Source organism: Bipolaris victoriae (assembly GCF_000527765.1).
Source record: "Bipolaris victoriae FI3 unplaced genomic scaffold scaffold_26, whole genome shotgun sequence".
Lineage (NCBI taxonomy): Eukaryota > Fungi > Ascomycota > Dothideomycetes > Pleosporales > Pleosporaceae > Bipolaris > Bipolaris victoriae.
This window is the reverse complement of record NW_014575366.1, coordinates 208346-234162: the sequence shown is the minus strand read 5'-3', so window position 1 is coordinate 234162 and position 25817 is coordinate 208346. Positions and strand designations below refer to the sequence as shown.

At 53.2% G+C, this 25817-nt stretch overlaps 10 protein-coding genes across 10 annotated transcripts; 4 read left to right on the top strand and 6 right to left on the bottom strand.

The window, feature by feature from the left end:
* Positions 1–349: 349 nt before the first annotated feature.
* On the bottom strand, positions 350–2279 carry COCVIDRAFT_94428 (hypothetical protein; the record flags this gene model as incomplete). The annotated part of the gene is made up of 2 exons (XM_014702989.1): positions 350–1903; positions 1953–2279. 2 exons carry the CDS (start codon positions 2277–2279, stop codon positions 350–352), a joined length of 1881 nt encoding a protein of 626 aa, XP_014558475.1.
* A 2167-nt stretch (positions 2280–4446) lies between these two features.
* On the top strand, positions 4447–6338 carry COCVIDRAFT_14499 (hypothetical protein; the record flags this gene model as incomplete). Its single annotated transcript, XM_014702890.1, has 3 exons — positions 4447–4528; positions 4584–6026; positions 6088–6338. 3 exons carry the CDS (start codon positions 4447–4449, stop codon positions 6336–6338), a joined length of 1776 nt encoding a protein of 591 aa, XP_014558376.1.
* Positions 6339–7144: 806 nt separating this feature from the next.
* Positions 7145–8809, bottom strand: COCVIDRAFT_36239 (hypothetical protein; the record flags this gene model as incomplete). Its single annotated transcript, XM_014702988.1, has 7 exons — positions 7145–7383; positions 7443–7510; positions 7596–7996; positions 8044–8148; positions 8201–8385; positions 8442–8577; positions 8666–8809. 7 exons carry the CDS (start codon positions 8807–8809, stop codon positions 7145–7147), a joined length of 1278 nt encoding a protein of 425 aa, XP_014558474.1.
* A 1529-nt stretch (positions 8810–10338) lies between these two features.
* On the bottom strand, positions 10339–11478 carry COCVIDRAFT_94387 (hypothetical protein; the record flags this gene model as incomplete). Its single annotated transcript, XM_014702987.1, has 3 exons — positions 10339–10605; positions 10921–11307; positions 11374–11478. 3 exons carry the CDS (start codon positions 11476–11478, stop codon positions 10339–10341), a joined length of 759 nt encoding a protein of 252 aa, XP_014558473.1.
* A 345-nt stretch (positions 11479–11823) lies between these two features.
* COCVIDRAFT_94597 (hypothetical protein) lies at positions 11824–11991 on the bottom strand (the record flags this gene model as incomplete). Its single annotated transcript, XM_014702986.1, has 1 exon — positions 11824–11991. One exon carries the CDS (start codon positions 11989–11991, stop codon positions 11824–11826), a length of 168 nt encoding a protein of 55 aa, XP_014558472.1.
* Positions 11992–12495: 504 nt separating this feature from the next.
* Positions 12496–15171, top strand: COCVIDRAFT_94480 (hypothetical protein; the record flags this gene model as incomplete). Its single annotated transcript, XM_014702985.1, has 1 exon — positions 12496–15171. One exon carries the CDS (start codon positions 12496–12498, stop codon positions 15169–15171), a length of 2676 nt encoding a protein of 891 aa, XP_014558471.1.
* Positions 15172–15779: 608 nt separating this feature from the next.
* Positions 15780–16233, top strand: COCVIDRAFT_94356 (hypothetical protein; the record flags this gene model as incomplete). The annotated part of the gene is made up of 2 exons (XM_014702984.1): positions 15780–15935; positions 16099–16233. Coding segments are annotated over 2 exons (291 nt in total), but the record flags the coding sequence as incomplete, so codon positions are not given.
* A 1765-nt stretch (positions 16234–17998) lies between these two features.
* COCVIDRAFT_94631 (hypothetical protein) lies at positions 17999–18669 on the bottom strand (the record flags this gene model as incomplete). The annotated part of the gene is made up of 2 exons (XM_014702983.1): positions 17999–18366; positions 18438–18669. 2 exons carry the CDS (start codon positions 18667–18669, stop codon positions 17999–18001), a joined length of 600 nt encoding a protein of 199 aa, XP_014558469.1.
* A 1092-nt stretch (positions 18670–19761) lies between these two features.
* COCVIDRAFT_36234 (hypothetical protein) lies at positions 19762–20464 on the bottom strand (the record flags this gene model as incomplete). The annotated part of the gene is made up of 3 exons (XM_014702982.1): positions 19762–19767; positions 19898–19938; positions 19990–20464. The coding sequence occupies 3 exons, from the start codon at positions 20462–20464 to the stop codon at positions 19762–19764; spliced, it is 522 nt and encodes a 173-aa protein (XP_014558468.1).
* Positions 20465–22562: 2098 nt separating this feature from the next.
* On the top strand, positions 22563–25601 carry COCVIDRAFT_94490 (hypothetical protein; the record flags this gene model as incomplete). Its single annotated transcript, XM_014702981.1, has 8 exons — positions 22563–22617; positions 22698–22742; positions 22826–23353; positions 23411–23743; positions 23796–24077; positions 24131–24684; positions 24733–25205; positions 25259–25601. 8 exons carry the CDS (start codon positions 22563–22565, stop codon positions 25599–25601), a joined length of 2613 nt encoding a protein of 870 aa, XP_014558467.1.
* Between the last annotated feature and the right edge of the window lie 216 nt (positions 25602–25817).

The window sequence follows — 25817 nt, the reverse complement described above, 5'->3', positions numbered from 1 at the left end:
GGAGTAGGTAAGGCGGGGTGGAAGTGGAGATGGGGGGGAGGGATGACGGAATAGATAGGGAAATGTCGTGATTGGAGGTATTACTGTGTACGGTAGTACCGTAGAGCATGGGCGGGTGTGTAAGAGGGTCATGTTAGTCATGTTAGTAGGGGTGTGATTTGTAGTGGTGAGTCTACTTGCTGTTTTTTTGGGTATGCGAAGGGGGAGGGAAGCGGTCAAGGCATAGGGGGGTGATGATGAGGCATAGAGATGATGGGGATAGAGGGTTTTTATTGATCAGGAGTTTATAGTTTGTGAAAGTAAGGTTTGCATTGTATGCAAAAGAAGTGAGCTATGGAATGAGAATTGTTCAATTCTTCTTCTGTGCGCCTGGGAGATCCCACCAAAGTTCGTGAAGGTTTCTCAGGTCGACATCTTGAGGTGGTTTAAGGTAGGAAGTGATATCCACCGATTCATCCAGTTCCGCCTGCGTATACCCATTCCCAAAGTACGCGAATCGGTTGCCCTTGTCTTCTCGTTCATACTCCCAGTCTTCCCAGCGTGGTTCGCGTCTGACGATAGTAATGTGAGCTGCGGAGCCAGGCCAAAGCCCGTGAATGCGCTGACCGGGTAGGCCGCCATTGTTCCACGACGAGCAGTTATCGGTTAGCACTGTAGTGGGGAAGAAAGCATCGCAGTAGTCGACAAAGTCGTTGGTGGCTTCTTTCGTTGGCGCAATAGACTTGATTCCTTGAGAAGAAACCTTGCGGAAGACTTTGGCGAAATAGGCGAGTGATGTTTCCACACCTTGCGGGACAGTGCCCGAGGGTCCTGTGGCATGAGGACCAGCCAAGAAGAAGAGGTTAGGAAAACCAGGAGTAGCAAGTCCCATATATGTGTATGGGAAACCCCATTTGCCGTCGGGTTTCCAGGCTTTGTTCAGATCTTCGCCATTTGCCTTGATGGGGAACGGAGGAACGAGATCTGTGTTTGCTCCTGTAGCGCAAAATATAGCATCGAATTCATAATGCTTCCCATCTATTGTTTCGATGCCAGTGGGTGTGAAGCGTTTGATGGGTGTTTTCACCAGCTCAGCATTGTCTTCTGTGAGTGACTCGAGGTAACCTGGCCCAGGTGTCAAGCGCCTGCAATGCGGCGAGAAGTCTGGGATGAGGCCATCTAGAAGTTCTGGTTTCTTAGCAGAGCGTTTCTTCATGACCTCGGTAAATTGCTCCTTTATTCCAGCGTTTTCCTTGGAGCCGCGTACCATTGCGCGAAATCCTCTCCAGTATCGATCTTCCAGCTCTTTGCGGAATTTTAAGTATGTTTGGGGATCTTTGAATGACTCGCGCTTTTCTTCAGGATAAGGTTGTGGCTCAAAAGTACGCTCGTCGCCCGCCCACGATGTTGCAATCCATGTGGGATTGCGTACAAAGTGCGTGACATGTTTAGATACCCGTTGTAGGTTTGGTACGACCTGGATACCGCTTGCACCGTTTCCAATAACCGCGACGTTTTTGCCCTTGGGATCGAAAGAGTTGTCCCAGTTCGATGTGTGTCTCAAATGACCTTGATACTCGTCCAGGCCAGGGTAATTGGGCAGCTTCCATGCGTTAAATCTCCCAACCGCAGCGATGACAAAGTCAAACGTCTCGGTTGAGGTCTGGCCATTTTCGAGATTATGCACTTGGAGATTCCATTGGGATTTGGCATTGTCCCATTCTGCTTTGTCAACGCGATGTCGCAGTTTGACATACTTGTACACATCATGCTTCCTCGCCTGCTCTTGCCAATAGTCACGGATTTCAGCACCCTGGGCGAAAATCTCGGACCACTGAGTGTTTGGCGAAAATGTCGATTGATAGACATGAGCAGGTATATCACACCGCACTCCAGGATAAGTGTTTTCCAGCCATGTTCCGCTCTAGGATTTCGTTAGAAACGTAGTGATGACTAGTGCATTATAAACTTACCACATCGCTATTCTTCTCAAAGATGGTCAACTGAAGGCCAGGAACCTTGGCCGGTAGCAAGATACCAGCACTAATGCCTGAGAGTCCAGCACCAATAATACCGACTTTGATCTCTCGCACACGGTCAATGTGACGATTAGGATCAATCTGGAATCTTGAAACGGGGTATGGTATGCTCAAGCTTGGGTGAGTAGGTGTATTCACATTCTCAGTTTCTGCCGGGGGTGCGAGGTGCCCTGTAAGCTGCGCAACGCGTTGAGTGGATGTCGCTGCCTTAGCTTCTGGTGTTGTTTTGTCTGCATCAGGGATTACTGAGTTTCGCGCCATTACTAGATATTAATGGCGAGTGTTGGGTAGTAGCAGTGGTGATCGAGGTGTTGACTATTTGATGTTCCTGGCTTGTACAACGTTTCCAGGATGAAATACATAATTTACATATGTCCTTGAGTGGCTCATGGCATCATCTCGGTTATGCCGCTATCGGGTTCCCGTCGTGCATAGATACGGAAGCACGCCTTCTCCCCACCTGGTGACGGAATGGCCAAAGAGCCTCCGACCCCGCCAAGCATAGACATGCTTACCCACCAAATTGGAGTCATCGGTAAGAACATCACGGGCTCAGGAATCCTGAGGCTTGATAATGAAGCTTGGTAAAGGCTTTCAAGCTCGAGGGACCGGATATCGGCACACTGGCGCGTGGGCTGACATGGTATCTCCACACTCCATGTTTTACCCCGCGAGCTTAAGCGGACGACATGACTTCGGGGAAGTCGATCTGGGGAATTTAAAAACAAATGTGTATATTTACATGCTAAAAAAAAGTGATTGAACACTTTATCCAGAGCTCGTTGCTCATGAGGCGGTGCGTGGGTTGTGATGGGTGGCGATTTCCAGCAGTTCCGAAGTTCCGACGTTCCGAATCAATGGCAAGAAGCTTGTTTCAACCCTTCAAGCTCCTCAACTTTGAGCATCCCCCGATACATACAGCCTACCTATTCGTCCCAACGTCAACAATTTTCTTTTTTCTCACATCACGGCGGTCAAAGATAACGTTTATGATGACGTGAGCGTTTTGTGGGGAAATGGGGAATATACTCACTACATGAGCACTGGCTTCGGCGCTGACGCATTAGAGTTTCAGAGTAAGTAACTCGTGCTCTTCTGCCCAATATCGACTGTCGATCACACCGCGTAGGCGCTTTGGAGATGAACGAGTGGTTCGCCCAATCTGGGGGGCAACACATGCGATTCGGGATAGCGTCACATGCGCGTTACGATGTGGAGTGGTCCTACTTACTCCTTGATACTAGTACATACTCACATTCACCAAAGACCCGGTTTCGCAGCTAGCGCAGGCTCCTCCCTCTCGGCGCGGGCCCTTGCCTGCGGGCCTTTTGTTGATGCCGACGAAACCCATAAAGCCTCAGGCCCAGCACCTCAGAGGTGGTCGTCCACGTTGTCGGAGACCCCGCAACTCACCTTGATTGCGCCCAGTACCGCTACCACAGCCAAGTATCCCAGTAGTCCAGCCGACCCATCATTGGCCCCCCACAAGGAGCTTCCATGAAGGTCTTGCTCACTTCTGACTGGGTTGTCGATCAATGGCAGAACCTCGGCCAAGCCGAGATTTGGGCAATGAGACGTCTTGCGTACGTTTCCGACGGTGGGCAGTTGGAGGGTGCCAGTGAGGCAGACCAGCAGAAGAAGGATGCACTACTCGGCGCTCAAACAGTGGGTAGTAGGATAGGGTGTCGTATAGCATAGTAGAAGGCGCAGCTCGGATAAGAGCTCAGGCCCAGGATAGGATGAAGGACGAGGCCAGCAGGCTCGGCGTGTTCCGTTGCAATGTCGAGACCGTCCAGTTAACGCCATCGATATTTTCCAGAAGTTGCATCGGGAGATACACGTGGGGAAACCATTGGAGAGGAACCGCGACGTTGGTGAGATGGATTCAAAAGAGATGACTTGCGGCCAGAAGCGAGCCCACGTTCTAGCATCGTTCACGCTCATTGGCCCGTTGGACTACACTCAGCTCTATCCCGCCAGTCCGCCGCCGCGCCTGCCAAGCTACAGCCAAGGCCCGCCCAAGAGACAGAGGAGGCGCTGGCATCGGCTTGATGTCTCTTTTCTGTCTGACCAAAACCGAGAAGCATGTCAACACTCTCACGCTCCACATGTCTTGCCAATGAGAAGCCTACTTTGAGCACACGTTCTCTTGGCAAGACCTCTCACGTTGCGCCTTTTGAGTGGCGGCCGACTAAGGCATACAACTTTCTTGCATGCAGTGTCATTCCGTGGGTGTAGTTCGTTCCCTGGGATTGCTGGGGTGGCCCGATGAATACGGCCTGGAAGCACCGCACATGGCCGAAAATGTGATACGGGCATATATATACATCTGACCCAATCTCTCTTTCCATTATCATCTCAGCTCTGCTTGCGAACAGCACTCCTCACTTGTTCACACGCAGCCTGTATCCAGAGAGGATCCGCCAAGATGCCGCGTCTCACGCAGTACAACTATGTCTTTGCCATAGGCACCTTCTTTGCCATGCTCGATGCATACAACAACGGTGCTAGTACGTACCAAGTCGCCTAAACAACCGATATGATGCAATGCTAACCTTCTCAAAGACGATGTGGCCAACGCTTGGGCTACTTCGGTTTCCTCCCGTTCGGTTTCCTACCGCCAGGCCATGATCCTGGGTACCATCTTCGAGATGGTCGGTGCCATCACTGTCGGTGCCCGTACTGCCGATACCATCAAGAACGGTATCATCCCTACCAGCGCCTTCAAGGGTGATGCTGGTGTCCAAATGTTGGCATTCACCTGCGCCCTCGCTGGTGCCTCTCTCTGGGTCATGTGGTGCACCAAGCACTCTGCCCACGTCTCATCGTCCTACTCGCTCATCTCCTCGGTTGCTGGTGTCGGTGTTGCTGTCGCAGGTGCTTCTCAAGTCCAATGGGGGTGGAACAAGGGCAAGGGTCTTGGTGCCATCTTTGCTGGTCTCGGAATGGCTCCCTTTGCCTCTGGATGCTTCGGTGCCATCATCTTCATGTTGATCAAGCTCACTGTCCACATCCGCAAGAACCCCATTCCATGGGCCATCTGGACCGCTCCCTTCTTCTTCCTCATTGCCGGAACCATTTGCACACTGTCCATTGTCTACAAGGGATCCCCCAACCTCGGTCTCAACAAGAAGCCCGCGTGGTACGTCGCTACCGTCACCATGTCTTGCGGTGTTGGTCTCGCTGCCTTGTCCTTCATCTTCTTCGTTCCCTACCTCCACGCCAAGGTTGTCAAGCGCGACTCCAATGTCCGCTGGTGGCACGCTCTTCAGGGACCTCTTCTGTTCAAGCGTCCCGCTCAAGACAACGCCGACGCTGCGGTTGTTCCCGACTACGCTGTCGTACAGGAAGATGATGAGATCACCCTCGAGCACAACAACAGCGACTCTGAGATCGGCACTGGCGCTGAGAAGGGTACCGTCGTTCAGGAGCAGCGCCAGCTTACTTACAAGGAGCTTGTTCAGCAAGGTGAGGATCGCTTCCACGCCAAGCTTAGGGCTAAGACTGGACCTCTCGCCTGGGCTATGCGCTACCTCCACGAGAACAAGATCGAGAGCGGTGAAATCTACGAGAGGAAGAACATGATCATCACCCTCAAGCGCATTCCTGCCCAGCTCGTCGTCGGTGCTCTCTACGGTGTCAACTACGACATCCACGCTGCTCAGACTGGTATCCACGGCACTCCCGAAGGAAAGCGTATGGAGCGTGTCTACGGCCACGCCAAGAAGTACCCCAACGAGGTCGAGCACACCTACTCTTTCGTCCAAGTCATCACTGCCTGCACTGCCTCTTTCGCTCACGGTGCCAACGATATCGGTAACGCCGTCGGTCCCTGGGCTGTCATCTACAGCGCCTGGAACACTGGCGAGGCCTCCCGCTCCAAGGCTCCCGTCCCCATCTGGCAACTCGCTGTCCTTTCCGCCACTTTGTCTCTCGGTCTCATCACCTACGGTTACAACATCATGAAGGTCATGGGTAACAAGATCACTTACCACTCCCCTAGCAGAGGTATGTTTCTTCCCCAACAACACTCACCTTTTTTTCGTATCCTTTTACTAACTCGCCCCAGGTTGCTCCATGGAAATGGGTGCCGCTCTTACCGTCCTCATCTTCTCGCAATACTCGCTCCCCGTCTCGACCTCCATGTGCATCACTGGCGCTACCGTCGGTGTCGGTCTCTGCAACGGTACTTACAAGGCTGTTAACTGGCAGCGTGTTGGTCTCCTTGTCTTCTCCTGGATCATGACCATTCCTATTGCCGGTACCATTGGTGGTCTTTCCATGGGTATTGTCCTTAATGCTCCTCACTTTACTTCTTAATATGTTACGCCTCGCCCTTTTGAGGGAAGGATGATTTTTACTTGTCATGATACGCATGGGTGTATAGTACTAGAACGAACGTGCTCTTTGAATTTATCAGTTGGATAGACATTGTTTGCTGTATTGATTGCTTGAGTGAATGCCTTTTCCTGATGTGGGGACACTCGCGGGAGTGTGAAGATTAATGGCAAGCATTGTCTATAAAAGTAGATTTTAAGTCTCTGGAAAATACTCTGAATAAGAATTTTATGCAAGGAAAATAAGCCCCTAGTGACAGAATAGGCCCAGCTGATGACTTTTTTTGTATTGGACTACTGGTCCGTGCAAAACAAAGTAGCATAAGTTCGTATATAGTATGAGCTTTAGCCCTGAGACTCAATAAAGATTAGTGCATAGTCAAAGGAAATAATACCAAAATGAGCTCGGTAAGCAAGTTTTTATCTGTTGCGATAAATGTGTATATGCACTTGGGTACGTGCGTGTGGATGTTCTGGAATAGTATTTCAGTGGTATCTTGTAGCTTCGTTTCGCAGGTACAGTGGCATGTATTTACTTTACGCCCATTGCACAAGTGGACAACGCTTTTTCTCTCATATGCGATTACATTACTTCTCACATACACATTCAACTACATTATCAGTATTTTTTTTGATATTTGATCCGGCAGGTTGGGTGTGTGACGTATCATTCTTTTCCGAGAAGAAGAAGAAGAAGGACTCTAATTTGCTTTACGCTAGACAAATATAAACATTTCACGTCACAATCACATTACGTTTTCCTCCCACCAAGATACACAAACACTACAGTTACCTCTCCCCAATCTCGATATTCTCATATGCCGCCAACCCCTTCCCCCTGTACGAATTTCCGGCATTCGACGACGATCCAAACGTCTGCTTGCTGCCTTGTTGCTGAGCTGCATCATCTGGGTTATACCAGATACCAATGATGCGCTTGGCAAGGTAGTGAATTTGCGGGAAACATGTTATGGCGATGCTGAGGAAGGCTTCGATGGCGGACCATTTTACGACGGGGACGTTGGACCCTGTTGGTGTGTTAATGGTTTGAAAGGAGGGTTTGGGGGGGAAAAAGGAAGGGACGAACAGGATCTGTTGTAGGAAAAGTCGGATTGGAGGAGGATTGCTATTCTGGTTACGGATATACCTGTTATACTAAGGTTTTTGTGTTAGATACGTGTTGTGAATTGAAGATATACGGGAAAGGAGTTGGATGGGATAATTTTGGAGGGGGGCTTACAGGAAACCGACGCAGAAAACGACTAAAACACCTAGTTTTCTCTGCCATGTGATTTTCAATTGAAGTAATCTAGGGATGGGCAGCACTGTGATGATACCGTCCATGATGACGTTTGTGATGTTGAAGGCGTAGTTGAGGTTGTTGCGTTGGACGCTGCAGATTGGGTTTTCGGGCTGGGATATCAGAGTGCCTTGCCACTGTTGCCAGACGAAAGAGATTGGGAGGCATTGGAGGAGATGGGCGAGGAATATGGAAATCAATAGGCATGTGCATATTCCGATGAAGAGGTAGGATAGTTGGTGGACTCGGCCTATTGGGAAGACTCGGAGGTAAAAGGCTAGAACGGTGATTTTGGTCATGAATGTGAGCGTGACGTAGCCCAGCTCCTGGAAAGTGTAGTACTGTTTGGGTCAGCTTGGTTATCTGTTTGCTCGGAGGAAGCTCATACTTTGACCACGTCAGTAACCTTGTGAGGTTTGAGCATCCAGGTATCTTGGCCTAGGCCTGAGTCGAGCGCCAAGAGGATAACTGCAAGATAGGCCGCAGCAATTGGCTGTATTGGCATCAGTGTTGTAATTCGAAGCGTACAGTCAAGGTATACGGACCACAAGTGCTGCTGCAAGCCAATCGTCAATGCCCCACTCAACAGAGAGAGGTGGTAAGCGTGTGATGAATCGTAGTATCAGGGCTACAAGAGCGATAGAAGCTACAGCAATCACTTCCTTAAATAGTGGGGCTGACTGGTTTCGGATCGGAGAATTGCATGTGGAATGGAACATGTAAAGTCCCTCTGTCACTTTCGTTAGCATGACTGTTTCGATAGAGAGGACTGTGAACCAAACAAACCATAATAGCCAAGGACTGGGCAGAACCACGCCAGACATGTATCAAGGCCCTGTGCAATATCTGGATTTGGGCAGAAACACGAGGGGTCAAGAGGATCGCATCCAGTCGCTTCAAGATACCCGAGCGTGCATGCTTTCTAGGTGACGTCAATGTCAGCTTGGAATGGAAAGAACACAGGCCTCGTTGGCTGACTGCAAGGGCAAAAAGTTATAGTGTAAGCATACCGCGCACTGAGGAATTTCATCGAATACACCACCGACAGTGACATTCAAAAACCACCTCTGGCGAAAGCCATCGTCTCCTGGACTTTGTGCCTGTACACTGTAGATGCTTGTTGCCAAAGCAATAGCCAAAGCAAACAATCGCATCTTTCCCCCAAGTATTCAACGACGACAACCGCACACTACAAGAGACGCAAATGCTTTTCAAGCCCGTACTTTGATGAGCGAAAGCTTTGCACCCAGATCAAGTAGAAAAGAAAAGGAAAAAAACAAGGTCGGCAAATAATATATTCGACCCACAAAAAACTTGCAAAAAGTGACGAAGACAAGGAAGGATACCCGGGCAAAAAGGGTTTTAACAGTTTGCCTCTAGGGATAAGAATTAAGAGAAAAAGATGCTAAATGGAATATCTTTTTGCCCCAAAACAGTGCTAAAAAAGATGAAACTTGCAGGGCTCCTCGCCAACAACTTTAGCGGCCTCGCCCTTCCCCCATTACCTTTGGGCCCCTCTCCCCTTTATTTTGCTTAAAACCCAAAGCGAAAAAAGAACATAACTAGACAAGTAGAGGAATGTCATTCTCCGTCCTAGCGTAAATCGGTAACTACTGCTAGATTTTACTGTCAGCACTATGATATTTGGTCCCATGGGGCAGCGCGGGATGTGGTTTTGAGATTCGTGGCTTTATCGGAGGATTGACTGCGGTTTGGGGCCAAGCTTAGACGTTTGGTGGGGAGGGGGAACCATTCACTGCTTTCTTTTCTTTCTAGGAGCCGAGACTGCTCGTTGAACGACTTTTTCAAAACGCCTCCAGGGACCATGGCCCGTCCTGGGGTCCGTCTGCTTTTTTTCTTTCTCCGCGATTGCCAATTCGACATATGTTTTTAGCACAACAAGGCTTGAGTCGGCAGTTAGTCGGTTGGCGCGTGCGTCATCCATTAGCTCTGTTTTTAACGTTTGATGAAGAGGTCGTGTACGATAACCCCAAGTTACAGACGCAGTATGGCCAAACGAGATGAATGATTTGTTGAGCGGTGCATAACGTGCATATGTATGTGCGTATGTACGTGACTTGGAGGGATGTTATTGCATCTTTGTTTTGCGGCAGTTGAGTCTCATGTGGAGACCTGTGAATGCATTGTTTATCGCGCTGACACGAAATGAACATGTATGCTTTTTGTTTCAAGATGCCGTTGATATCGATCGGTGCTCGACTGGGGCACGGCAAAAGCAATCGCAATGGCGGTTAGTGGTCAGCATGGGTACATGGTTCCGCTGCCGTGTTGCTTGTCGTCGTCGTGGTTGTCACAAAAGGATGCATGACAGCCTTAGCACAGCCAGCCACGGACGCGCTTGTGAGATCTGGGCCTGTATTCAAGTATGACTTGTGCTAGCAGATGGGCTGTCATGATCGAGCCCCTGGACTACCACGTGTTGCCCAACGGGAGTCTCCCCAGCCGTGCGCGCCCGTGCCAAGAGCTACTGGGAGCCAAGCACATCACCGCCTGTACTGATAGCATAGGGCTCAGGGCCAGGATAGCTTCATCAAGAAACATTACCAAGATATTACCAACAGACTAGCCATACTCATTGGCTTGTATCGGTCTTTCACTGTTTGTTCGGAAATTTCTAAATACTCGCCTTTATATTGCGGTGCTGATCTACCCACTCTTTTACCTACAGTTTACCCCTTCTGCTGTCGACGGCTTGTCTCAGCTTCTTGATCACGTCGCCAGGGTCCGCAGCGCCAAAGACAGCGCTGCCCGCAACAATGACATTGGCACCGGCATCGGCAGCCTGGTCAATCGTCTTTTCGCTCAAGCCGCCGTCAACTTCAATGTGCATTTCGGGATACTTTTGTCGAAGAGCGGTCACTTTGGGGAGTTCAGATGCCATAAAGGACTGACCACCAAAACCGGGCTCTACCGTCATGACCAGGACCATCTAGCAACGTCAGTATTTGTGCTTAAAACCATGTGGCACTGCGCGGTGCCATTGTTGATTCGTGAGGTTATTGATCCTGCAGCGGGAACAGCCAGCGGCGCAGGCGGCCGAGGGCTGGTGCATCGAGTTGCAAAGGTTTGCATGCTTAAGCGCCGCCACAGCGTACCGCCGACACCCAAACATTGTCAGCCCTATCAGCCACGGACTGGTCGACCACATTGGCGGCCCGTCTGACCAATATATACCGCGCGCATTCCCATTGTGCTATTGATTCCGGCGGGCGTAAGGGTAGCAGTGCAGGGGACATGAACTCACATCAGGCACCTCTTCCTTGTTTGGGCTGTCCAATATCTCCCACAGTACGTCGACGGGCGTGCTTGGCTTAATGGCAATACCGGCTTGCATGCCCTCGGCATGGATGAACCGAATCAGTTCTTTTGGTGACGTCTTTTGGTCCGACTGTCCACTGGGCGAGTCGGCGGCAGTAGACGACACGGCGGCCTCATAGTGGAAGCAGTAGAGGTCGCAACCGGCCTTCTTGAAGTCGCGGACCCAGCGCTTGGGCTCGGCAATCATCATGTGGCAGTCAAAAGTACCCTTTGCATATGCCGTGGTGGGGCGGTCAACGTGTGAGCGGATCTTTGTGACGACGGGGGCGCCAAATGTCATGTTTGGCACAAAGTGGCCGTCCATGATGTCCACCTGCACGTCGTGTCAGTCGCGGGGCTGGCGAGGCTGCGGCTACGGCTACGGCTACGGTGCGCATACATGAAGCCAGTCGGCGCCTTGGGCAATTGTGTCTGAGCAAGCCTTGCCCAGCGCTCCAAAGTCGGCGGACAGGATAGAAGGCGCAATGATGGCGGGCGGTGACATGGCTGGTGAGGTGTGTCTGTGAGTGTATTCGCCTTGGGTAATGGCACCAATGGCAGAGAGGGCGCGGTTGGGTCGGGATTCTAGAACAGATATGTAGACTTGTACGTCTGTGCCGTGCTGTGCTGTGCTGTGCTGTGCTGTGCTGTACCCGGAGCTCACGATAGCTTTTTGGTGTTGTGACGACATGGCCCAGCGTCACGCCTGCCCCGCCCCGCCCGTCAATGCCCCGCCCGCATGCTTGGCACGTCTTCACCGCACAGCAACCACTTGGACACAGCACAACAGCAGCATCTAACGTACATTCTCGCATACGCATGAACTCGCTATTACCTCGCAAACTATATTTCAAGGCTGGCGGTCAGACGGGACGGACTTGGCAGCACGAGATGGGCTGCGCCAGTGGGCGACTATGCTGTCCAAGCAATGCTCGCCTCGCCATTGGCCCGCCGTGCTCAAAGCGAGGGCTGCAAATAGCACAGCCCGGCGCGTAGACAGCAAAACATCCAACCACATCGGACACAACACGGCCTCGCTAACCTCCAACGGCTAGCCTCTGGTAAACACCATCTGCTCGTAGGCGTTGTTGGTCCAATCATGCCCTTCTCCACCATGGTCACCATGTCGTGGCCACTATTGAACCGCCATTGTCTCTCCACTCACTCGCACCGTAGCTCGGACAAATCCAACGAGTAGCCAGCGTCTATCTGCAATATATCCCATCGTCGCCGCGCCCGCGCCGCATTCCCTCTTGCTGTCATTCACTTCTAGCCCTTTTCCGAGCCTCCTTTCCCTCGCAAAGTCTTCGTTGATCGAAGTATTCCCCAGTTTTTCTAGTAGGCTGTTGACCAGCGCAGTTCAGGGCTATAGCCCAAATTAATATCCCCTTCTCTTCGGCCCCCGGTACTTCGGTATTTGCATCCTTCACACCTACGCCGCAATCCCGCCCCCTCGGATTTCAAAAGTATCTTTAGTAATAATTGCAAGAGGCGGTGCTCACGGCCCCTCCCCCAAAATATCATGATGCCCCAGATGCTCGAGCCTGCAGTATACCATCCTGCGGCCCCCAGCACCAGGGTACCCTCCCACCATGCCTCGTCTCCGCTGGACCAGAGACAGGCACTTAATAATACCACAAACGACGACTGTCCCATCCCCCCTTACTACCTTGCTCGACACTCAACCTCTTCGCCATTCCAGACCAGTCCAACATCGCCATCCATCATCGACGACTTCCCTACCCCCAAGGCCCGCCTGTTCTACATGTCTCAACAGTCATCACCGCCCTTGCCTACCCACTCGGCAACGTTCCCGCCACCGAGCCGGCAGAGCCGTACAGACAGTGACTTCGACTCCTTGTACGACATCACTGATGATGAAGCCGAGGTGCCTCTCCACGCATCAGCATCAGTCAAGAAGCTTGCAACACAGCCAAGGAGAAGACGCTACCCATCTATTGTCATCCCCTCCCCATCTGCTTGGCCAACTATTGAGAAGTTGAAGAGTGCCAACTCGGCCATGCCCGTCACTCCCTCATTGATGCTCACTCCTTCACGCCGTTTCCTCGACATGATCAACTCTCATAATCTGCAGGTGCCAGAGCACTCAGCCGCCCCGTCCTTGGATGGCAGCCTCACATCAGAAGAGATGGACAGGCTCAGCTGCCCAGCTACTCCAATATCACAGCGCAGGTGTGGATCCCCCTCAAGCTCCGACTCCTGGGGTCCTGTCCAACTCGACCTTCAAGCCATGGAGACGCTCCAGCACCTTGGCAACTCACCTTCCACTGAACAGCACGACGCGTCAAGGCAACAAGAGCCAGGAACAGGCGTGACAGGAGGTGAGATGCGCGAAGTTTCTCGGCCTAGTCTCGGCCTCAACATCCCCTCTGCCTTTTTCGGAAATGGATCCTCTGGTAGTACTCCCATCTCTGCCCTCTCAGTCCCATCGCCAGGCGGCTTCTTCTCTTCACTGCAATCGACCGCTCGTCACACATGGAGCATTCCTAAGCGACAGGATTCTATCCCAAACACTTCCACTGCTGAGAAGTTTTACAATCTTCCATGGGAGAGGGAGAGCCGCAGAAATACCTCTCCACACCCCGGGCCAGCGGTACCGGCTCCTCCACGCCGAAACTCTACTTTACAAGGATCCACCCTTGATGGTTTTGACGAGCCTTTGCCAACATCACGACCGGTCATTCTCAGCCCGACTGACGAAAATGTTGAGATTAAGGAGATCAATCCTAGCAAGACGGTGTTCCAGTATAATGAGAACTATAACGCTGAGCTCCAAAAAGCATCTTCTGCGAATCTTGAAATGACGGGTCGGTGGTTGGAGGAACAAGATGAGCTACAGGCTGCGCTCCGCGATATCAACGACATCAGCTCGCCCAGCCTCTCCAGCGGAACTCACAGCCGCGGCAACTCACTCGACAAGGCTGTGGTCAAGAAATCGGTCAAGTTTGCTGATGAGCCGGCCAAGTCTCCAGTGAAAGAGTCGGCTACTGAGCCTGTGACAACTTACGTGCAAGGCCTTGAGTACCTCCGCTCTCGTTGCCAGAAGAAGGATACGTTCATCCACCGTCAGACACGCGCTGAGGCTCTGCATGTGCAGCGTCGCTGCAGTCCATTGGCGCACCGTGATCAGCTTCTGGGCAAGTTTGAGCTCAACCAGCCGGATCGCCCAGCACCACCACGACCAGTATCTGAATTCTTTGTCAACGACCCGACTGTTTTGAAGGAGAGAATTGCACGGGCGCAGATGGAACGCCAAGCGCTCGACCAGATGCTGCCTATCCACTGGGTTCTGCAGGCCCAAAAACAACTCAATGGAGGAAGGTTGCTGAGTAAGGCTGCTGCACGACGGGTTACGCGTGCCAGTGCACCTCGCATTCTCGACATTGGCGGCGTTGCGACCAACGACTGGGCATGGGACGTTGCCTACGATTTCCCATACGCCACCGTGATTACGGTTTACACAGAAGGCAACAACATGTCTTCGAATGTCAAGGGCCCAAGCAACCACAAGCACATGACCGTCCCCAACTTGTGGACTCTTCCCTTTCCCTCGGGCCACTTTGATGTCATCTCGGCGCGCACCCTGTACGAGCTTCTCAAGACCAGGAAGCCCATGGGCAGGTCGTCGGACGAGTACGACTTGTGCCTGAAGGAGTGCTACCGATGCCTGAAGCCCGGAGGCATTCTCGACTACTCACTCATGGACGCAGATGTGGTGCACGCAGGCCGCAACGCGCAAGCCATGGGCGTCGAGTTTGGCTTCAACCTCAAGACACGCGGCTATGATGCGCAGCCCACAAAGGCTTTTCTCCCGCGCATCTCCAAAGCTGGATTCAAGGAAGTGCAAAGAGCTTGGATGTTTCTGCCCATGGGCAAGACGGCCGCCAACTGGCGCGATACGCTTGCGGTTGGAGCTGAGCCGAAGCACCAAGAACGTAGGATTGCAGAGGATGGTAGTATTGAGGTTGAGGATGCGCCAGTACTCGGCACGACTATTGATGCTGCGATGCTGACTGGTATTGTCGGTAGCTGGGCGTGGGAGAGGTGGCTGTTGAGATTGCAGATGGAGATGGGCAAGGATGAGGACAAGTTGCTTGAGGGTGTAGTCAATGTGCTGGAAGAAGGCGCACAGGGCCACTCTGGATGGAGGACCTTGACTGGTTGGGCGAGGAAGTAAGTGATTTTTAGATTTACTGGGTTTTGAATAAGAGATAGGGACGTATGAAATGATGTCTATGATAGGATCTGGCAAAGATATTTTGGAGTTGGGTAAGGGTTGTTGGCTGGACACGACAAAGGATTGATACCACATTGACTTTTCTTTTTCTTTTGTAAATCACTCATTTTTCCTATGTTAGACCGATTATTTTCTCTTTTGTAAATAAACTGATAAAAAGCAACACTATATCAAGATGCATAAGACTCTGTGAAGTTTGCAGTGAAAACGTGTGTTGTTCTGGAAGTGAGTGGTAGCAGTTGAACCCAACCTGGTTTTCGCCTCTTTTACCTCGACGTTGGCTGGCGGGCACCCCACACGGCCCCTGCGCAACCTTCCGTCACTCCGCCCGCCATCCAACACCAAAAGTCGCGACAACAACGACACGCCTTGCCATACCCACCCCGCCGCCACCGCACCGTACCCGCGTCTACATCAACTCCCGGCTGCGCCTTTCGCCAACCATGTTATTCTTCAGGTCCGTCATTCTTCCTGCCCCGCTCGCCCTCGTCTCCTCTCGAGAACCACCACAAACCACAAACGTCACCTTCACTCCATACTAACACAAATACCACAGCTTCTTCAAAACCCTCGTGGAGCATGAAATCACAGTAGAACTCAAAAATGAAGTGCAGATCCGCGGAACGCTCAAGAGCGTAGATCAGTACTTGAATATCAAGCTGGACAATGCCGAGGCGGTGGATGAGCTGAGGTGGCCGCATTTGGTACGTTTTTACCCTCCTTCTTCCTCTTTCTTTACTTTGGAGTGCGAAACATCACATTTGGGCAACAACAAAAAAAAGTGGGAAGCGGTGAAGCTAAGGAGGAAGGAGGGATTGGGGGAATTAGGAAAAGGGAAAAGGAAGATGAAGGCTAATGAGAAAGTAGTGCTCAACCAAGGACATGTTCATTCGCGGTTCCGTTGTACGCTACGTACATCTACCTTCGGGCGCGGTGGATACAGCGTTATTGGAGGACGCGACGAGGAGGGAGGCGGAGGCGGCGAAAAACAAGGCGAAGTGAGGGGTGGGCTGTACACAAAGGGAAGATGAAGAAGAGGAATGTGGGATTGAGAGAGAGAGAGAGAGAGAGAAAGAGAAAGGGGATATGGGATGTCTGGAGTGCACAGTATGAATGTGGAATCGGTCGGGAAACAAATGGCATTTACGAGGGCAATGAGGAAATAGGGCGTAAGGAATTGTGGTATACCCATTTGAACCAAACGAGAGGAAAAAGAAACCAAAAGGAGAGGAACCATCATCCGGTCAAAAATCCTGGGGGACATGAAAGTAATCCAGTTCATCGTGACCATGCATCAAAATAAAAACATAACACCATCAGACCCGCGGCTTCACAAAAAAATCAAACTTGCACAAACAATCCCATAAACACGCCCACTCCCAGCCGCCCAGACCCCCATTTCAAACCGGCCCTTTTTCTTCTTCTTACTCTTTTCCTCATATCTCATAAAACCTCGCTTAGAGAGAAACAGAGAAAGGGAACGGGACAAAATGGCAAGATGAACATGTTTTGGGTTTCCAAAAAGGGTGCACACACACACACACACACACACACACACACACACACATGGTTTTCATACAAGCGAACCATGTGTGAAAAGTAAGCACGGCAGTTGAGAGAGGCAGGGAGGCAGGGCAGGCGGGCGGGCTTTTGGCCAAATTACATACGTGCATGCCAGTTCATGGGGAACCAAAAAAAAAAACAGAACCGGGGCAAGTTTGAAACAAGCACGTTTGTATGAAGCCGTTTGACCCCCTTGTGAGCGTAGGCATTAAAATGTACCTAATAGCACCGCCCTTGCATCCGATGGAGATTAACCAATTGATGCCCGGGTCGTTTTTTGTCTTTGACCTCCCTCTTCGCCCTTGATACCAGAGACATAATAATCATGACCATTCACCATTATCTAAGCGCAATGGGCCCCCTCCCCATGATCCTATCCTGCCTTGATTTCTTTTCGCCCACCACCCCCCCCCCCTTGGAAAGTCGAAGGACGCGGTTAATATGACTTGCATATTATAGAAAAGCGATCCACTCTTAACAGCCCATACCCAAAGTGGGCGCGCAAACGAGGACTGTTTTGCGAAAGAGAAAGAAAGAAAAGGGGGGGGGTATAATAGCCAGGACTAACTATTCCTACAGCCGGACGAAAAACAAAGCTATAGCGGAAAAACAAAGCCCAGCATTGTGGCAAATGAACTTCCCCGCTTTTCAATCATTCGATTTGTGGATGTAGGATGTGGAAAATGATACGAGGTCTTGTTCAATAACTCTAGGAGAGAATTGGGACAAAAACACAATGCCCTCCTGTGGACGGGCAATGATCAGCGCAAGGGACGTTGTCCAAAACAGATTACGCGTACGGCCGTTTACGAGGCTGACAGGAATAAGCTCTTATTGCTGATTGCAAAAAAGCGTTACCGATAGTTTGGAATCGATACTTGGCATTGGGTAACGTGTGGTTCGAGGGCACAAGCTTGTTTGCCATGAGGGAGAGAGATGGAAGGATGGGGGGACGGATGATATCCTGGTCAAGGCAAGTAATAGAAGGGAACCTCAAGCGCGCCGAAAGGTTGGCGGTTTGGTTTGCTTGGCGAACATGTGGCACATGCATGTGAAGGTGTGTTGAAGGGGAAGGGGGGCGGGGGGCGGGAGGGGTTTGGGGGGGGGGGGGGGGGGGGGGGGGGGGGGGGGGGGGGGGGGGGGGGGGGGGGGGGGGGGGGGGGGGGGGGGGGGGGGGGGGGAAGAAAAGGGCCTCGGCGCGCATTTACTCGCACGTGGAAAGCATCTTCTTGAGCACACCCATGAGGGTGCCGTTTTCAAGGGCAGCGGCAACGCGCTCCTTGTCGCCGAGCTGTTTGTTTACCTGCTCGTCTGTGCTGTGAGTGCCCTTCTTTATGCGGACATCGACGCGAAAGCGCGGGGGCAGTGCCTGCTCCAGACGTACACGCACGCCTAGGCCGATGACGGTGGCCAGCGAGCAGTGGGTAATGGTCGGGGTGATTTCGACGATGACGGTGCTGATGTTGGACAGAGGAGAGGCAGGGGGCAGGATGTGGATGTCGGGTAGGTTGACGACGGAGAGGGAGCCAAGGGACAGCGGATGCTCAGGGTCGCAGATGGTGGAAATGAGGTCTTTCATGCGTGGGGTCAGTCAGGTACAGGTAGGTAATGACGCAAGCAGGGACAGGAGAAAAAAAACTGACCATAGATTTCCTGTTCGTCAATGGGGTCGTCATGTGTGTCGTCGCTGTCCGAGTCGGCTGGCGAAACAGGGTCGTCCAGGGGGTCGACGAGATATGTGTAGCGGGGGATCAGGTCGTCAAACAAGCCAGAGCCGGGGTGGTGCTGCCTCTTACCGGCTGCATCGCTACGGCGCGAGGGCAGATCCGACGGGTTCAGGATGGTGGGGTTGGCGTTGTCCTTGTCGAGCTCCATGGCGCTGCTTTGTGCGGGGGGAGGAAGGGGCGTGGCGGTGGTGGTGGTGGTGGTGGCTGCTTATGTTGGAGCGAGCGTGGTGATGGCGATGGCGATGGCGATGGCGGCGGTTGTGGTTGTGGTTGGTGCAGCCCCTCCATTGCACCGGCCATCGTCATTCGGCATATTGGAGCATGTGGGCAGCAGCAGCATGGCCCTGCTTGCCGCACGCCCGCTTGCCTGCACCTTGTTACACGCATACATGGCCATGCAGTACGTAACTATCTGTGTAAACGTCTATGGATGCACATAGTAGACCTTGTAAGTATCTATGTTTCCAATCTCCCGCAGATTACCCGCGAGCAGGATGGATGGATGGATGGATGCAGGGGAGAGAAGTGTGGGGTGGTGCACCGTTTGACTAGTGTCTGCGCATATCAAGTGGGCGTTGTTTTGTCCTTTCCAGGTTATGGCCTGGCGGCTGTAGGTAGAGAGACACACGCTTTCATACACACCCCCCCTTCTCCCTACGTGCGTATCGAGTCTACGTGCGTATGGTGCAGTAGGTTGGCAGCCGTGTACACTAAAGTATACCGCTCGTCGAGATGACGGGCCCCCACCGGCGAGCATCGGCAAGAGCCGACGTCGTGGCCCCGCCGGGTCAAGGTTCAAGGCGACGAGGACCGAGGATGAGGACGAGGACGGGCGGCGGTGAATTGCTCGGTCGCCTCCCGGACCACGGTTGACCCAAATCAAAGGGTTTCTCGTCGTGTTTCCAGAGGCGTGGCCTGAGACCGAGACAATCTGAGTCTCTCGTGTTGCTGCTGTCGGCTCCTCCCGCACTCTGGCGGAAATGCTTCCCAATGCGGTAGACGGTCAATCACAGGGCTGGTCGAGTACCACGGCGTGTTCCTGAGCGGCAGGGAGATCAACGCCAGAGATCAGCGCCGCCCCGGGGAGGTCGACAAGACAGGAGTCGTGGTAGCATCAGCATTAGCATTATTGGCAGCAAACAAAACGGGAGGGCTATCGCTGCGGTGCCATGCCATGGCTGCGGCATTGTTGGCTTTGGATCCAAGGGCCTGCAGCTGCATACGACTGCGACCTGCATTACTACACCTTCGATGCGCCTTCGATGGCTTGCCGGCGGCGCCAGTCGGCCGTGGCCGCCACCACCACGACCAGGACGACGAGCACTACGAGCACTACGAGCACTACGACGACTGCCACCAGCATCATACCCGCCCACCACCCGCCTGTCAGACGAGCCTCGGCTTGGCAACGCCCGCACTGCAACCCCGTCAGCCAGGCCGCCATGATTCCCGGCGACGATAGACGTACAAGCCCTGGGAACTAGGGTCCCGCGATCCCCCAGCCCCTCCAGCTGTCTTGTCGCGTGCGGCGCAAAAGCACTCGACCCGCCAGTCTGGGTACCGCTCTTGGTCAGCCATGGCCTCTCCTCCCCAGCTGCTGCACCTGGGCCTCTCTGTCCCTCACCCCCCCAGTCGACTGTCCGGGGCCTTGTCTGTTTGTCTGTCCATGTGTGGGTGCACGCAACTGCAACTGCAACTGCAACTGCAACTGCAACTCTTCTCGTCCTGCCCGCCAGCCCGCCCGCCAGCCCGCCACCAACCAGGCACACGTTGTGGCGGCTCACGGCATGAGGGGCGCCAGGCCCCCCTTCCCCGTGCGGGAGGGAGTGTCGATGCAGATGGTTTGAAGGCCTTCTCGAAGTCTGCTCGGCCGTGTTTCGCTTCGCGGGCGCAATGGTCGTGTTCAGTTCATGCGCTGCCATGCGGTAGGCCTGTCTGCCCATGTGTCTGTCCATGCAGACTAGAGGCCCTCTACCAGGCCCAAGCTGTCTTTCCCCCATGCGGCGTAGCCATGTGGAGGATTATTGTTTTATGCAGGCTGTGCTGATGGTGATGCGTCTGCCGTTAGAACCTTGCAGGCGACTGCGACTACCATGCTTTGGCCCAAATCAATTCGCCGACAAGTGTGGTGCGCGACATCGACGACCGGCTCACCGTACGGCACACGACGGCATCTCGCCAGGCCCAGTGCGCCCGAGGGCTCCTGGCCGGCTGCTCATCGAGTGAGTGTCCATGGAGATGGCACCGATCCTGAGGGCCCATGAGCAAGGCAAGGCAACGAAGCGACTGTCGGTACACGGCCCTATGCCACTCTCGGAATAGTGCCATGTCACTGTCGCCCTGTCTGTGGAAAGACGGACGTTTCGCTTGAGCTCCTGACAAGACGCTGCCAGACTGCTAACACGACGCCAAATGCTCGTACCCCTTTCTAGCCGGCTAGTACCACCACCACTACTAATTACTACTCTGACCGCACCGCCTCTAGTATGATGATGGTCCCCCCAGCTAGGCCCAAGTCCTCGTCATCGATGCCAATCTCTCGCTCCCTCGCTCGGTGCTGCAGCAGAGACCCACCCGCCCGCTTTGCCATGGCACCAGCAATGTCCTGGGGGTGAGATGAGCATTTCAGGCTTGCTCTCAGGCACCACCCGCAGCAGCACCAGCAGCACCAGCTCCAGCTCCAGCCCAGCCAGAGAGACCAATCTTCGATTCGACCACATGCATGCGCAGCCTCTCTGCCTTAATTCCCCCCCCAGTCGTATCATGTCATGCACGCTGCTAGCCATGTGTACAATCCAAGTCGTCGATGGTCGTCGTCAAGTGGTCGGGGCCCTAATGTACTTTTTCTAGGCAGTCTATCCACCGGATCCGTCCCGCCACCAGCAGCCTCTTCATCTTGGGGCACAAGCGTACGCGGACAGCCGGAAAGATTTTTGCCTTTTCGCCCGTGGTTTGCTGGACATGAGCGGCACCTGTCCCTGTATGTGTGTGTGTGTGTGTGTGCCTGTGTTGCGAGGGCGTCTGTGCCTAGCATTCGCCCGTGTGTGTGCGACAGCCTTCTTGCTTTGCTCATTCATCATCAGCTGTCAGACTCTGCCCTGCCCTGCCCTACCCTGTCTTGCCCTGTCTTGCCCCCCGCTGCTTTTATAGCAGCACCAGTTCCCGGCGGATCGCAAAGCTCAAAAAGGTCCACACTAAATACCCGTCGCTCAACATACGTGATACGATTCAGATAGCAGTAGTATCCAACGGGCGCCGCCACCCCTGCTCCCTATTGCCTCACACCCCCACAGCACGGCAGTTCCCTGTGTCCGCAGCATCTGGGCAGCGGACGCTTGCGCTCACGCGCCTGCAGCTTGGGCGCCCACACAGCGACGCTATTAGTGCGGTGCGGCTCCTGGATCCTGCACGTCGCATACCACCTACCCCTCGTCCACCTGTTTAACCCCTTCATACACGGCGAACCACTTGGGGACCACAATACCTCGAGCCTTTCAGGAGATCCATACACGACAACGCCACCATTGCGCGCGTGAGCCACGCTGCGAGCCCGCTGCCAGTGCGTCGTCGAAACCCTGGCATGCCAGACATCGTCTCCACCTGCCCTCCCTATGCGCCTGTTGCTGCTGCTGCTGCTCCTGCTGCTGCCCTGATCTGCCGTATAACCTAACCACGCCCGCGGCACTGCGGAGATTTCGCGAGCGCTATACCATCGTCAGTCACCAACCTGCACCGTCTTGCTCGTGTCTTTTGGCGGTTTAGTTTCTGCCTCATTCCGCGCAAGGCCCTCTTCTGTCCGCCAGCAACAATCTGTCACATTCTGGACCTGCCCACACCCCCTCCCGTCACCCCGACCTTCTATTGGCCCACCGCCCACGACTGCACACAACCTCACCACCTTGGTGGAGATCCCACGACCCCGCTGCCCGCAAACCACCGCGCCAGCTTCCGCGCTTCCACTCGGCTCTGCCCTGGCCTTGACTAGGAAACACAATGGCCCCAGAGACAACTGGACGCCCATTACTACCTCAAACCGCCCAAATGCAGAGCTTCACTTTTGCGCCGCCCACGCTGGCGCCGCGCGAGAACCAGCGCAGTAAGTTCACACGCACATACACACTCACACCGCCCCCATGTGCTGGGGCGCAGAAGAAGCAACTGACATGACCCATGTAGACTATGTGTTCGTAGACGAGCACAACAGACACAAGCGCTTGAAAGGTGTGATATCCCATCCCCTCACCCGCCCGCCCCGTGTTGCTCGCGCTCGCCGAGAATGGCATGCGCATGCTAACGTGATGCAGTAATGAGAGCATGCGAAGGCTGCCGTAGACGTAAGATCAAATGCGATGCCGCCACGACGAATGCATGGCCTTGCGCTGCCTGCATCCGCCTGAAACTCAACTGTGTACCACCAACCGTCAGCTACGACAAGGATTATAACGGTTCCCAGACCTTTGATCTGGAACCCAAGCCGTTGGAGTATGCTTCGGATGTGCCTTCCCAAAATGAATTCCAGCGGCAACCATCCATGACCCAGGCCATGCCTCACCAAATGCCGCTGTCCATGGCCGGTGCTGCCCAAGGCATGTATCAGCCTTCGCCCTATGTGGACCAACAGTCGCAAGACCAATGTCACTATCAGCCCTTGTCGCAGCCTCAGGTAGTCCAGCAAACAATGGGCTATGCTCCCCAACAACCCTACCCACAAGCATCATCCGCACCACCAACCATCTTGACCCCACCCGAGTCGGAACCTCACTGGCGGAGTGATTCGGCTTCGAGCTTGTCGGAAGCTCTCGGCGAACTCAAGATAGATCACACTGCTGTCGGTAGGTTGCATCAAAGCCGTTTGCAAAAGCACGATCCCCCAAGCTGACAAAATACAGCACCCTACATCACAAACATGAAGAAGGCTTTGGCCGAAACACCAGCCCAAGAGGAATATGAGGTACAATTACCACAATCGGTCAGCCTGGACCATACCGTCCGCATACCACCAGAAATGATGCCTTCGGATGAGCAGGCTTTACAGTATTTCGACTATTTCTTCACCAACGTACACCCCTATTGCCCGGTCATCAACAAGGCCTACTTCTACCAGCAGTGGCACAGTGCGCCAGATTCAATCTCGCCTCTTATGCTCGAGGCCATCTTTGCCTGCGCTACATTGATGCTCGGAGACGTGGATGAAGGCAACAAGTGGCTAGCGCTTGCAACGAGTCAGTGATCTTCTGTTTTATTACTGACTCGCTTTACTGACTATAGTCATAGGGCACGAAGAAAGTTTTAGGGACGTATCGCGACTCAGCACAATGCAAGCCATGACTCTTCTTCTCAAGGCTCGCGAAGCATCGCCAAAGCGCGGGTACTTTTGGCGCTCTTGGATGGCTACCGTCAGCCTTGTGGCAATGGCAAAAGACTTGGAGTTACACGAGCATTACGACATTCATCAAATGGGAAAGTCGTGTGGCTCAACACCGCACGACTGTGTTGCAAAGACGAGGGTGTGGCAGATGTGCATGGTTTTTGAGGTGATGATTGGCGGTCCGCAAGGTAGGCGACCTGTTTCAATTACGCGACTCAGAATACTAACGCGATCGTCACAGGTCGCTACGATTTTGGTGTTGATATTGACACTGTTGATTTGGAAATGCCCAGGTCAGTTGCTGGACTGGATCCTGCGGAGGTCCAAATCGCGCGTCAGTTTATCCAGTTTTGTCGCATCGCCAAAAACGTCTATCATTCGGCCTCGATATTCAAAAAGCTAAGGAACAAGACACCGGACTGGCCATTGGACCCTTCTTTCGTGGCCCACAATACCGACTTTTCCATTTGGCTTCGAGAACTGCCCGAGGATATGCAGCTTGTCTACCCCCAGGATGGTTCAGCTCCCTGGATCCCGTCTCACCAGATTGCCAACATGCACAGCTATCAATACCTGGCCACCGTAATGCACTTCCGACCTCAATTGCATGCCGTGTCTGACTCGTATGACGGCATATGGAAACAACATATGCTCACGTGTTACTCAGCTGCCAAAAGTCTATGCAAGCTACAGGAGGCTATCCTCAAAACTTACGGCATGCCTGGTCTGTTGTGCGCGGTGCGAGGCATCAGCTTCCACATCTATGCCCTGCTCACTTGCACCATGCTTCATCTAGTAAGTTGCCTATTTACAACTCTCGTACGCGCTCACTAACAGTGATAGGTGGCCGTGACCTGCCCTGACCCAGACATCAACCACGACGCCAGAGAATTTTTCGTGAGGCACATGCGCGTTCTGGAGACCATGTCACCTTCGTTCCCAATGCCCGAGATGCAACAGCAAATCAACAGCCTTCGCCAAGCTTTCTCGGCTGACTGCTCCAAGCCATTTGAGCTGAAACCATCGTTTCCCTTTGGAAGTCCTCAGGTGGCCCCGCAAACGAGCCCCATGAGCCACCAAGGCTCTTACCGGTCTCGTCACGCAAGCCATTCATCGCCGATGGAACAACCAGGTCAGGTCAACTACCATGCACATCCCATTACTCCACCAATCTCGGCATCCGACCACGGATCAAAGGCTGACTCTCCAGTAGCCCAGTCTTTGGTCATGATGGCATCGGGTCAACGTGCGCCTCAGTCCGTATCTAACTTGCAAATGCCGGACAATGTTCAATGGAATCCACAACGCATATTTGAGTGAGTTATCCTGTATCACCAAGGAGCTTGTGCGCCATACTAACGTGTTGCAGTCAATGGAATGTTGCCTTTGGTACGCCCCCTCCTACTAGCGCCTCTTCCCAGTCTTCCCCGCCGCTAAGACCCACTCCTTCAGGAACCAGCTACGACATGCGGCAGGCGCAGGAAGCCATGCAACCCAACTACCAGATGGCCAACACCTCTCCCCAGTCCAGCCATATTCATGCCGCGTCTGGTCAGATGCCTCCATCGTCAACTTATAGCAATCCTGCGCCCGTTTACGTCACTCCAACCATGTGGCAGGAGGCCGTCACAAGTTCTTTACCAGATGGCCTTAAGCGCAGGTGGGATGGCAACTCTATGCCAGACCAATCCATGTACAAACGATCGCGTTGATACGACAGAAGAGGATGTGACACATCACATTACTTGCACCAGGACCTATCAGAGGAGCTTCATGAGAGCAAAACAGGCTCAAGGGTACAGCAAACTACGTATGGACACGGCTAAGAGATTCGATGCTGGATTTTCCCTGCAGAAGAACAAAAAACCAGGAGGAAGATAGATTTGCTGCACGTGTTAACTGTCGATTACACATTCCCTCAAGACTGC